Genomic DNA, 14,011 nt, shown 5'->3' with positions numbered 1-14,011 from the left:
ATAAGACGGTTTTGAAAAAACTACAAGGGATAGAAAGAAGGATTGTATGGCAACTTTGTTCTACTCATCAAGACCTATAAACTCAGAAAGTATGGCTTAAATCGGACATTCCAACCAAAATTTATTGGCCGTCTTAGCTACTTGACTTTTAATTTTCATCCGTTACCTTGTTTTTCCTTTATTTTCAGATATAAGACGGTTTTGAAAAAACTAAAAGAGATAGAAAGAAGGATTTTATGGCAACTTTGTTCTACTCATCAAGACCTATAAACTCATGTTTTTCCTTTATTTTCAGATATAAGACGGTTTTGAAAAAACTACAAGAGATAGAAAAAAGAATTGTATGGCAACTTTGTTCTACTCATCAACCCCTATAAACTCAGCAATTATGGCTTAAATCGCACATTCCAATCAAAAGTTATTGGCCGTCTTACCTACTTGTCTCACCATTTTCATCCGTTACCATGTTTTTCCTTTATTTTCAGATATAAGACGGTTTTGAAAAAAACTACAAGAGATAGAAAGAAGGATTGTATGGCAACTTTTGTCCACTCATCAAGACCTATAAACTCAGAAAGTATGGCTTAAATCGGACATTCCAATCAAAAGTTATTGGCCGTCTTAGCTACTTGTCTTTTCATTTTCATCCGTTACCATGTTTTTCCTATATTTTCAGATATAAGACGGTTTTGAAAAAACTACAAGAGATAGAAAGAAGGGTTGTATGGCAACTTTGTTCTATTCATCAAGACCTATAAACTCAGAAAGTATGGCTTAAATCGGACATTCCAATCAAAAGTTATTGGCGGTCTTAGCTACTTGTCTTTTCATTTTCATCCGTTACCATGTTTTTCCTATATTTTCAGATATAAGACGGTTTTGAAAAAACTACAAGAGATAGAAAGAAGGATTGTATGGCAACTTTGTTCTACTCATCAAGACCTATAAACTCAGAAAGTATGGCTTAAATCGGACATTCCAATCAAAAGTTATTGACCGTCTTAGCTACTTGACTTTTAATTTTCATCCGTTACCATGCTTTTCCTATATTTTCAGATATAAGACGGTTTTGAAAAAACTACAAGAGATAGAAAGAAGGATTGTATGGCAACTTTGTTCTACTCATCAAGACCTATAAACTCAGAAAGTATGGCTTAAATCGGACATTCCAATCAAAAGTTATTGGCCGTCTTAGCTACTTGTCTTTTCATATTCATCCGTTACCATGTTTTTCCTATATTTTCAGATATAAGACGGTTTTGAAAGAAAGAAGGATTGTATGGAAACTTTGTTCTACTCATCAAGACCTATAAACTCAGCAATTATGGCTTAAATCGGACATTCCAATCAAAAGTTATTGGCCGTCTTACCTACTTGTCCAACCATTTTCATCAGTTACCATGTTTTTCCTTTATATTCAGATATAAGACAGTTTTGAAAAAACTACAAGAGATAGAAAGAAGGATTGTATGGCAACTTTGTTCTACCCATCAAGACCTATAAACTCAGAAAGTATGGCTTAAATCGGACATTCCAATAAAAAGTTATTGGCCGTCTTACCTACTTGTCTTTCCATTTTCATTAGTAACCATGTTTTTCCTTTATTTTCAGATATAAGACGGTTTTGAAAAAACTACAAGAGATAGAAAGAAGGATTGTATGGCAACTTTGTTCTACTCATCAAAACCTATAAACTAAGAAAGTATGGCTTAAATCGCACATTCCAATCAAAAGTTATTGGCCGTCTTACCTACTTGTCCAACCATTTTTATCAGTTACCATGTTTTTCCTTTATTTTCAGATATAAGACAGTTTTGAAAAAACTACAAGAGATAGAAAGAAGGATTTTATGGCAACTTTGTTCTACTCATCAAGACCTATAAACTCAGCAATTATGGCTTAAATCGCACATTCCAATCAAAAGTTATTGGCCGTCTTACCTACTTGTCTCACCATTTTCATCCGTTACCATGTTTTTCCTTTATTTTCAGATATAAGACGGTTTTGAAAAAACTACAAGAGATAGAAAGAAGGATTGTATGGCAACTTTGTTCTACTCATCAAGACCTATAAACTCAGAAAGTATGGCTTAAATCGGACATTCCAACCAAAATTTATTGGCCGTCTTAGCTACTTGACTTTTAATTTTCATCCGTTACCTTGTTTTTCCTTTATTTTCAGATATAAGACGGTTTTGAAAAAACTACAAGAGATAGAAAGAAGGATTTTATGGCAACTTTGTTCTACTCATCAAGACCTATAAACTCATGTTTTTCCTTTATTTTCAGATATAAGACGGTTTTGAAAAAACTACAAGAGATAGAAAAAAGGATTGTATGGCAACTTTGTTCTACTCATCAACCCCTATAAACTCAGCAATTATGGCTTAAATCGCACATTCCAATCAAAAGTTATTGGCCGTCTTACCTACTTGTCTCACCATTTTCATCCGTTACCATGTTTTTCCTTTATTTTCAGATATAAGACGGTTTTGAAAAAACTACAAGAGATAGAAAGAAGGATTGTATGGCAACTTTTGTCCACTCATCAAGACCTATAAACTCAGAAAGTATGGCTTAAATCGGACATTCCAATCAAAAGTTATTGGCGGTCTTAGCTACTTGTCTTTTCATTTTCATCCGTTACCATGTTTTTCCTATATTTTCAGATATAAGACGGTTTTGAAAAAACTACAAGAGATAGAAAGAAGGATTGTATGGCAACTTTGTTCTACTCATCAAGACCTATAAACTCAGAAAGTATGGCTTAAATCGGACATTCCAATCAAAAGTTATTGACCGTCTTAGCTACTTGACTTTTAATTTTCATCCGTTACCATGCTTTTCCTATATTTTCAGATATAAGACGGTTTTGAAAAAACTACAAGAGATAGAAAGAAGGATTGTATGGCAACTTTGTTCTACTCATCAAGACCTATAAACTCAGAAAGTATGGCTTAAATCGGACATTCCAATCAAAAGTTATTGGCCGTCTTAGCTACTTGTCTTTTCATATTCATCCGTTACCATGATTTTCCTATATTTTCAGATATAAGACGGTTTTGAAAGAAAGAAGGATTGTATGGAAACTTTGTTCTACTCATCAAGACCTATAAACTCAGCAATTATGGCTTAAATCGGACATTCCAATCAAAAGTTATTGGCCGTCTTACCTACTTGTAAGACCTATAAACTCAGAAAGTATGGCTTAAATCGGACATTCCAATCAAAAGTTATTGGCGTCTTAGCTACTTGTCTTTTCATTTTCATCCGTTACCATGTTGTTCCTATATTTTCAGATATAAGACGGTTTTGAAAGAAAGAAGGATTTTATGGCAACTTTGTTCTACTCATCAAGACCTATAAACTCAGCAATTATGGCTTAAATCGGACATTCCAATCAAAAGTTATTGGCCGTCTTACCTACTTGTCTCACCATTTTCATCCGTTACCATGTTTTTCTTTTATTTTCAGATATAAGACGGTTTTGAAAAAACTACAAGAGATAGAAAGAAGTATTGTATGGCAACTTTGTTCTACTCATCAAGACCTATAAACTCAGAAAGTATGGCTTAAATCGCACATTCCAATCAAAAGTTATTGGCCGTCTTACCTTCTTGTCCAACCATTTTCATCAGTTACCATGTTTTCCTTTATTTTCAGATATAACACAGTTTTGAAAAAACTACAAGAGATAGAAAGAAGGATTGTATGGCAACTTTGTTCTACTCATCAAGACCTATAAACTCAGAAAGTATGGCTTAAATCGGACATTCCAATCAAAAGTTATTGGCCGTCTTAGCTACTTGACTTTTAATTTTCATCCGTTACAATGTTTTTCCTATATTTTCAGATACAAGACAGTTTTGAAAAAACTACAAGAGATAGAAAGAAGGTTTGTATGGCAACTTTGTTCTACTCATCAAGACCTGTTCAGTTTACTGCTTGTCCCGATAGTTGGAGAGCGACCCGATCAGCTGATCGTTCGCGCATCTGGACCAAGGTGTATAGCGAGAGCATGAGAAGGAACGAGAAAAAGAAGGAACAGTCTGTACGGTCGAACCACGCTGAACGCACGCCGCCGGTCTAACGAATTTAAAAACCTTTGTCACACACTTGTACATACATTGAAGCTTAGAATAATTATAACGTTTTGAAGTTATTCTCTCGTGTTTGTCTTTGCCTGGGAACCCCTCTTACAATGACCCCTTGTTGACCTAATACAAGGGGACACAACTATACATGGTGGCCCATGAGGGGAACCTGCAAAGCAAATAAAATTCTTACAAAGTTCGTCATAATTCCGTTAAATAAATTCCGTTAGATCGCGGCTGCGTCAGATCGACACGCTGGCTCTACGAAGCAGTGCAAGAGAAGACATCGATACATAAGCGCAATAACGGCAGATTGGAATCTGCAGGGCGCCCTCTTCTCTTCGCTTCCTCTTTGTGGTGTGGTTCTGGTATGCAAAACTGAGTGAGTTACCAAGTTGTGTGCGAGACAAGCAATACCGATTCTTTTTCCTATTGCATAATTGTTTGGGGTGGTGAGTTGCGGAAGCCTTAGTCTTACACTTGTCAACATGGACCCTGAGTCGATTGTTTTAGATTTGGACAAGTTGGTGAACTTGCAAACAGATCGTCACCAAGCCCTTAGGTCTGTTCTGCAGAATTTTAGGAAGGACTCGCAAACGAGGAAAACTAGGATTTATCTAAAAAAAAGGTTGGATCAGGTGGAGGAATTACGGAACGCTTTTCGGGAGACGCACTCGGTGATCGTTAATTTAGATGGATTTGAGGATTCAAGTTATGCTGCGAAGAATTTCCAGTCAGAATTCGAGGAGCGTTACATGGACGCCTACTGCGCTCTCGCCGAAGACTTCGACAAGCTTGGACCAGAAACTACTGCGCCACCAGCAGCAGCCGGGAACGCCGATCCGGAGTTGCGAGTAAACATGCCGCAAATGACGGTACCTAAATTTTCGGGTGCGTGTGTGGACTGGCCAGGCTACTACGATGCCTTCACAAGCCTAATACATAACAACCACAATTTGAGCAATGTCCAAAGATTGCACTTTCTCAAGGATTCACTGCCAATTGGCCGTGACAATGACATTCGTCAAATGCAACTCACGGATGTAAACTATGCAGTGGCGTGGGGAATGATGATCAAGAGGTACAATAATCCTCGACTCGTTTTCTCGCACCATATGAACGCAATATATGCGTTGCCCAGACTACAAAAGGATACTACCGATTCTATACGGTTGATGCTAAGCACGGTGAATGTTTGCCTAGCTGCCTTCCGCCGCGTTCAAGCCTTGGACGGGGAATCGCAGCACTGGTTGGCGCATTACGTAGCATCGAAGTTGCCCAAGGAGACACACAACGCTTGGGAGCACCACCAAGGAAGCTCCTCAACGGTTCCGTCCTATAAGGATTTGGAATCATTCTTGAACGATCGGCTAGTCATAATGGATGCGATTGAGAATCGAAGCTCGTCGTACGACTCCAATGCTGGCCTAGGTTCAACAGACCCGGTTAAACGCGTGCGAGTGCATAATGCACAGGAGCATGTAAAGCGTTCGAACAGCGCATGTTATCACTGTGGCGGCGACCACATCTTGCGTCGTTGTCCACTTTTCTTGGAGTTGGACTGTTACAGGCGCAAGGACATAGTCAGCAGGGCTAAATTATGTGTCAATTGCCTGAGTAAGTCGCATGCCCTGTCTCGCTGCACCAGCAGCCAGAGCTGCCAAGTTTGCGGTCAGCGTCATCATACGTTGCTGCATTTCCCGGTTCAGGCTCAGAACCAGCCATCGAACCACGCGCAATCGCATTCTGCCCGGCCGCCGACACCGCAGTTTGTGACGCCAGCATCCATGGAAACAGTGTCGGAGCAGAATCCGCACGCATCCTACAGATGTCATTCGGCGACGTCATCCGAATTTTCCTCGAAGAATGTACTCCTCGCTACGGCTCGTATTATGGTACAAAATCCGACCAACGGCCTGCAGGCAGTAATAAATGCGCTCATTGATCAAGGATCTGAGGCTACCATAGTCTCCGAACACGTTGTTCAGTCCCTTCATTTGAAACGATCGGCAGCCAGAGCATCCATTTTTGGTGTAGGCCAAGGGAGCGGTGTTCGTTGCAAGTATACGGCCAACTTTAAAATTACCAGTATTATTAACCCCCATTTTTCATTAGATGTAAATTCCGCATATGTGCTCAACTCCGTAACATCCTGCCTCCCCAGGCTTAGCTTTTCGCCGCGGCGATGGAGTCACATACAAGGGCTCCCGTTGGCGGATCCAAATTATTACCGATCGAAACGAGTGGATCTCATCGTTGGAGTGGACTTGTTGGCGCAAATCATGCTGCCGGATACGAGGATTGGATTGCCAGACGAGCCCATAGCTCAAAATACTCGTTTTGGATGGTTACTGTCTGGGAGAGCAGAAGGAGTTAGGAAATCTACTCAGTTACGCTGTCATCTAGCAACTTTGGACACTGAATCATTGCTCAAGCGATTCTGCGAAGTCGAGTCAGTTCCTGATCGCTCGACAGAAACAGAGGAGGACCTCTGGTGCGAAACATTTTTTCAGAAAACTCATGTGCGTCGATCAGATGGCCGCTACGTGGTACGATTGCCCTTTAAAACATATTTAGATCCAGCAATGGTTTTGGGGAGATCTCATCAAATGGCGCTGAATCGATTTATGCAACTGGAACGGCGTCTGTCAAACAATCCGGAGCGGTGGAACAAATATGTGGAAGAGATCGAGGAGTACTTTTCGCTTGAGCAAATAGCGCCTGCGGTGGGCAGTGAAAGCAGTCTAGTGAAGCGGACATCTGCGAATAGGCATGTAGCTTCCTGCGTACTCCCGCACCATGCAGTCTTCAAGGAGGAACTCTATTCGACCAAACAGAGAATTGTTTTTGACGCCTCCTCACGAACTAGTAACGGGCGATCATTGAACGACATACTTTGTACCGGACCCACTTTGCAGAACGACATGTCGTCGGTTATGCTCAACTGGCGGAAATATCGTTTTGTTTTCACGGCGGATATACAAAAGATGTATCGCTGTATAGATGTGCACCCAGAAGACGCCCAATATCAGCGGATTTTATGGCGGGCGGCGGATGGAGCCATCAACGTTTATGCATTATCGACACTAACCTTTGGGACGGCTTCGGCACCGTTCACGGCTATCAGGGTTATTCAACAGCTGGCGAAGGATGAGCAGCTTTCATTCCCTAAGGCGGAGGAGGTGCTGATGAACGAGATATATGTAGACGACATTCTTTCTGGAGGACATACTATAGAAGAGGCAGAGGAAAAAGCGACTTCAGGTATCGGGTGCTATAAAATCCGCGCGCATGGAGTTGCGAAAGTGGTCCAGCAACGATTCGAGACTGTTGCTCTCGATTCCGTCTGAATATCATTGCAGTCAGACCCTGTTAAGTTGGGACACTACAGATCCTATTAAGGCTTTAGGAATGTATTGGCTCCCAAAGAGGGATTGTTTTAAATACCAGATCAACTTCGAAATTCCAGTCAGCTCCACTAAGAGGATAATCTTATCCAGTATAGCAAGGTTGTTTGACCCGCTGGGTCTCATTGCGCCGGTCATAATTTCGGGAAAGCTAATATTGAAGGAGGTTACCATGGCCAAGAAAATGCATGCAGACGGCTCGCAGACGGTTCTGGACTGGGACGATGCGGTTCCTGATAATATTGCAGAGCGATGGCGAGGATTTCGAGACGACTTGCTAAGGATCGGCGAGGTAAGCATAGATCGGTGGATTCATTACACCCCATCTTCAATATCCTCAGTTCAGATGCATGCGTTTTGCGATGGATCTTCCACATCTTATGCAGCTGCTGTGTATCTAAGGGTGGAGCATCAGGACGGAAGGTGCTATTCTTCCCTGATGGCTGCAAAATCAAAGGTTACTCCTGCGAAGCCCTTAACTATACCTCGAACAGAGTTAAGTGGAGCGGTATTAGCCATCAAGTTGGTAAGGTGGCTAACTTTGGCTAAGTGTCTGAGTTCCTTTCCGGTCCAGACTTTCTATTGGACGGATGCTACAATTGTACTGCACTGGTTGCACGGGGATGTCAATAGATGGAAGACCTTTGTCGCGAATAGAGTCGCCTTCGTTTTGGATCATTCCTCGCCAGTTCAGTGGAGACACGTAGGCACTTCCGAGAATCCAGCGGACTGCGCTACGCGAGGGCTCTCTCCCATCGAGCTAAAGAACTTCGAGCTGTGGTGGCGAGGGCCAGAGTGGCTCGTGCGCGATCAAGGCTTTTGGCCATCGACAGATTTCGGACAAGTTGGCGTTGACGACGCCGCGTTAGAGGCGAAAGTGCCCAAAGTGCGCGTTCACCATGCAGTCGCGCAACCATCGTTTCTTGAGAAATTTTCTACACTCAGCCAGGCTTTAAGAGTCACAGGCTACATCATGCGTTTCAAGAACAACGCTGTCGGCAAGGAGGAGAAACGCATTGGGCCCTTAAGTATTGAGGAGCTCGACTACGCTTTGTTAGCGGTCGTGCGGATCGTACAGCGCGAGTCGTTCGCAACCGACTTGTCTGCAGTTAGGGACTCCAAAAGGTTGCCCTCCCGAAGCAAGTTACTAAATTTGTCGCCGGTCTTAGTGGAAGGCATTTTGCGAGTGAGGGGACGACTTCGCCATTCTAAATTGTCGCACGAACGTCGTCATCCAATAATCCTGCCAAGTTCTCATCATTTCACAGAATTAGTAATACGTCATTCACACTATCTAACGCTACACGGAGGTGCGCAGATGACTTTGGCGCACACGCGTCAGCGATTTTGGATCCTGACAGGAAAGCAAGCAGTTCGAAGGATTATACGAAAATGCGTTCGCTGCTTCAGAACGCGACCAACCACTACGACTCAGCTTATGGGAGACTTGCCCGTTCATCGAGTCAACCCTCCTAGTCGACCATTCATCGCAACTGGTGTCGACTACACAGGCGCGATAGAGATCAAAGCAGCGCGTCTACGAGGCACTAGCTTCTACAAGGGATACATTGCCGTTTTCATTTGTCTCGCAACAAAGGCGGTTCATTTGGAGGCTGTGACAGGTCTCACCACGGAGCATTTTTTACTGGCTCTGGACAGGTTCACCGGACGACGAGGAATGGTTCAGCACCTTTACAGTGACAACGGTACCAACTTCGTTGGTGCAGACAACGTAATGAAGGCGGTGTACAGGCAGATGCGAGCTGATTACGAGCAGGTGATCGCCCCTAAGCTTGCGACGCAGCGCACACAGTGGCACTTCAATCCTCCTCTGTCACCTAACTTTGGTGGGCTTTGGGAGGCCAATGTAAAGTCAGTTAAATACCATCTAAAGAGGGTCATTGGAGATCGACGGCTTACATACGAAGAGTTGTCCACGGTCCTCGTAACCATAGAAGCGTGTCTCAACTCAAGGCCGCTTTGCCCTCTGACAGCTGACGCGGACGATCTAGAGGTGCTCACCCCCGCACACTTCCTCATCGGAGACTCAATGCTGGCGCCGCCGGAATATCAGCCGCAATCCAGATCCTTCGCAGAGCAGTTCCTTATCCAGCAGGCGATGATACGACATTTCTGGAAGGCTTGGAGTCGTGACTGGTTAGCGCATCTACAGCAGAGACCAAAGTGGTGCCAAGAGGCTGAAAATTTTCGTCTCGACGACCTTGTCATCATCAAGGACGACCGGTTCCCACCGTCACAATGGTTACTCGGGCGTGTTATGGAGTTGCACCCAGGGACAGACGCACTGGTCCGGGTGGTGACACTTAAAACCAAGCAGGGACAGCTGAAGCGATCCGTAACAAAGCTCTGTCCTCTGCGAATTCGGGCGCACTCACTTGTACACCCCAATTTATAGACTGTAGCTTGCGCACACATCTTGTTCTCATCTCTCCATATTAGATACCAAGAACGCACGGCCGAGTTGGCTTATCACCACCACATCCCAGAGGACCAGGACAAGCGAAGGATGTCTCATGCTAGGTCTAGCATTGGCGGGCGGCATGTTCAGTTTACTGCTTGTCCCGATAGTTGGAGAGCGACCCGATCAGCTGATCGTTCGCGCATCTGGACCAAGGTGTATAGCGAGAGCATGAGAAGGAACGAGAAAAAGAAGGAACAGTCTGTACGGTCGAACCACGCTGAACGCACGCCGCCGGTCTAACGAACTTAAAAACCTTTGTCACACACTTGTACATACATTGAAGCTTAGAATAATTATAACGTTTTGAAGTTATTCTCTCGTGTTTGTCTTTGCCTGGGAACCCCTCTTACAATGACCCCTTGTTGACCTAATACAAGGGGACACAACTATACAAGACCTATAAACTCAGAAAGTATGGCTTAAATCGGACATTCCAATCAAAAGTTATTGGCCGTCTTAGCTACTTGTCTTTTCATTTTCATCCGTTACCATGTTTTTCCTATATTTTCAGATATAAGACGGTTTTAAAAAAACTACAAGATATAGAAAGAAGTACTGTATGGCAACTTTGTTCTACTCATCAAGACCTATAAACTCAGAAAGTATGGCTTAAATCGCACATTCCAATCAAAAGTTATTGGCTGTCTTACCTTCTTGTCCAACCATTTTCATCAGTTACCATGTTTTCCTTTATTTTCAGATATAAGACGGCTTTGAAAAAACTACAAGAGATAGAAAGAAGAATTGTATGGCAACTTTGTTCTACTAATCAAGACCTATAAACTCAGAAAGTATGGCTTAAATCGGACATTCCAATCAAAAGTTATTGGCCGTCCTAGCTACTTGTCTTTTCATTTTCATCCGTTACCATGTTTTTCCTATATTTTCAGATATAAGACGGTTTTGAAAGAAAGAAGGATTGTATGGCAACTTTGTTCTACTCATCAAGACCTATAAACTCAGAAAGTATGGCTTAAATCGCAAATTCCAATCAAAAGTTATTGGCCGTCTTAGCTACTTGTCTTTTCATTTTCATCCGTTACCATGTTTTTCCTATATTTTCAGATATAAGATGGTTTTGAAAAAACTCCAATCAAAAGTTATTGGCCGTCTTGGCTACTTGTCTTTTCATTTTTATCCGTTACCATGTTTTTCCATTATTTTCAGATATAAGACGGCTTTGAAAAAACTACAAGAGATAGAAAGAAGGATTGTATGGCAACTTTGTTCTACTCATCAAGACCTATAAACTCAGCAATTATGGCTTAAATCGGACATTCCAATCAAAAGTTATTGGCCGTCTTACCTACTTGTCTTTTCATTTTCATCCGTTACCATGTTTTTCCTTTATTTTCAGATATAAGACGGTTTTGAAAAAACTACAAGAGATAGAAAGAAGGATTGTATGGCAACTTTGTTCTACTCATCAAGACCTATAAACTCAGAAAGTATGGCTTAAATCGGACATTCCAATCAAAAGTTGTTGGCCGTCTTAGCTACTTGTCTTTTCATTTTCATCTGTTACCATGTTTTTCCTATATTTTCAGATATAAGACGGCTTTGAAAAAACTACAAGAGATAGAAAGAAGGATTGTATGGCAACTTTGTTCTACTAATCAAGACCTATCAGTGCTCAGCTCAACTAGTATTCGGACGTGTTTTTCTAAGCTCCTCCTTCACATCGCGATTTCCCTGTGAAAACCTATTCGGTTCATGTCAGTTTTTGAACATATTGTCAGTAACACTGCAATCTTAAACAATACGAGCCGTTTGGATACTTTAAAAAGACAGTAACATAATAACTTGCAAAACAAAATTGGCAACAGAATATATTTGCTAATGCTCTGTTTGCCAGCGTTACCGCTAAACCTAAAGTTTGTTTTTGTTGTTCTCTCTGTGTTTGCCGCGAACATTCACACAATCGCGCTCTGTTTTGCCAGCGTCACAGCTAAACATAAAGTTTGTTGTTGGGGAAACTGCTCTCTTTGTGCTTGCCACGAACATCTACACGAACTTGCAATCACTGCACTGCGCTTCGATCGGTTCTTCAGCGCTAACTTCGTCTCTCTGGAGTGCTGCTGCCTTTCGCTGCTTTTCGACGCTTACATCCAAGTGCTCTCTGCCCAGCTGCTGCTCTGCTCTTCGACGCTTACAACCGACTGCTTTCTACTCTGCTGCTGCTCTGCTCTTCGACGCTTACATCCGACTGCTCTTTGCCCTGCTGCCGCTCTGCCCTGCCGCTATTGCCGCTTATACACCTACGCTTGTCTGCTGCACAGTGACCTGATACTCAGCCAAAATGACTATCATTTGCACTGCTAAAAAATGCGAGTATAATAACATTATCAGCGGAGACACTTTCCTTATATGCTGGCTGTGCGACAATTGCGCGCACGTTAAGTGCGCCGGAGCCGGTTTCAATGGCCGTATTGGGGATTTAATCTCCAAAAAAGTCGGCTTCACCTGGTCTTGCACGGCATGCCGTGAGATGACGGATGAAATGCGCACCTTCATGAGGCAAACTAGGACCGGATTTATGGAGGTTCGAAAACTCCTCACCTCTATGAACGACAAGTTCCTGGCAGTGGAATCCCAGTTTCTCGGTCTTAAGATTTTAAGTGAATCACCGAAAAGGAAGATTCCAAATAATCTCCAACTTCCTGCAAACGGGCTGACAACCACGATGCTCTCTACTCCTACTGGTGCTAACATCATGGAACACTCTCCAATCTATCTTACACCGTCTCTTCCACCTGCTCATACTACTCCATCTGGATCTTCAGACAACTTACCAATGCAGTCGCACTCTGCATTAGCTGCGGCATCCCCTGGTAATATTCCACCGGAACAAAACCTCGCCACTCCTGGATTGCAGCTGGTTCCTGGTGTCTCAGTCTCTGCATCATGTGCAGTTTCTACTATAAACGATCTGCCTAGCCCAAGACGGCTGGCTCCAGGTCGTTCTAACATCCCTTTGAGTGGTGTTCCAAGCCGAACGGACCAGAGAAAAAGCGTGGGGACTCCTGCAGTCTCGGGCATCCCTCTAAGTGGGGTCATTCAAAAATCCATATTTGTATCCAGACTCAACCCAGAAGCCACTGCTGAGGATGTGAAAATCTACCTTTGCGATAAACTTCTTGCTCCAGATAACGCTATTTCTGTCTACAAATTTAATTTTAAGCAAAAGCGTAACATATCTTCATTTAAAATTCTTCTTACAGACCATTTGTTCCCTAAAGCACTTGATTCTACAATTTGGCCAGTGAATACGTTAGTTCACGAGTATCTCCAAGTGTCTCGCATCTGGACCAAGGTGTATAGCGAGAGCATGAGAAGGAACGAGAAAAAGAAGGAACAGTCTGTACGGTCGAACCACGCTGAACGCACGCCGCCGGTCTAACGAACTTAAAAACCTTTGTCACACACTTGTACATACATTGAAGCTTAGAATAATTATAACGTTTTGAAGTTATTCTCTCGTGTTTGTCTTTGCCTGGGAACCCCTCTTACAATGACCCCTTGTTGACCTAATACAAGGGGACACAACTATACAAGACCTATAAACTCAGAAAGTATGGCTTAAATCGGACATTCCAATCAAAAGTTATTGGCCGTCTTAGCTACTTGTCTTTTCATTTTCATCCGTTACCATGTTTTTCCTATATTTTCAGATATAAGACGGTTTTGAAAAAACTACAAGAGATAGAAAGAAGTACTGTATGGCAACTTTGTTCTACTCATCAAGACCTATAAACTCAGAAAGTATGGCTTAAATCGCACATTCCAATCAAAAGTTATTGGCTGTCTTACCTTCTTGTCCAACCATTTTCATCAGTTACCATGTTTTCCTTTATTTTCAGATATAAGACGGCTTTGAAAAAACTACAAGAGATAGAAAGAAGGATTGTATGGCAACTTTGTTCTACTAATCAAGACCTATAAACTCAGAAAGTATGGCTTAAATCGGACATTCCAATCAAAAGTTATTGGCCGTCCTAGCTACTTGTCTTTTCATTTTCATCCGTTACC

At 42.6% G+C, this 14,011-nt stretch overlaps 2 protein-coding genes across 2 annotated transcripts; both read left to right on the top strand.

Moving 5' to 3' along the window:
- Positions 1-4,581: 4,581 nt before the first annotated feature.
- On the top strand, positions 4,582-10,222 carry LOC123002669 (uncharacterized). Its single transcript, XM_070219401.1, has 5 exons — positions 4,582-7,357; positions 7,563-7,792; positions 7,847-9,159; positions 9,199-9,744; positions 9,961-10,222. The coding sequence occupies exons 1-5, from the start codon at positions 4,582-4,584 to the stop codon at positions 10,220-10,222; spliced, it is 5,127 nt and encodes a 1,708-aa protein (XP_070075502.1).
- A 2,059-nt stretch (positions 10,223-12,281) lies between these two features.
- LOC138914579 (uncharacterized) lies at positions 12,282-13,382 on the top strand. Its single transcript, XM_070219400.1, has 2 exons — positions 12,282-12,813; positions 13,204-13,382. Exons 1-2 carry the CDS (start codon positions 12,282-12,284, stop codon positions 13,380-13,382), a joined length of 711 nt encoding a protein of 236 aa, XP_070075501.1.
- The last annotated feature ends 629 nt before the right edge of the window (positions 13,383-14,011 follow it).

This window comes from Drosophila takahashii, unplaced genomic scaffold, assembly GCF_030179915.1.
Source record: "Drosophila takahashii strain IR98-3 E-12201 unplaced genomic scaffold, DtakHiC1v2 scaffold_39, whole genome shotgun sequence".
Classification (NCBI taxonomy): Eukaryota; Metazoa; Arthropoda; class Insecta; order Diptera; family Drosophilidae; genus Drosophila; species Drosophila takahashii.
This window is presented reverse-complemented; position numbering and strand designations above follow the sequence as displayed.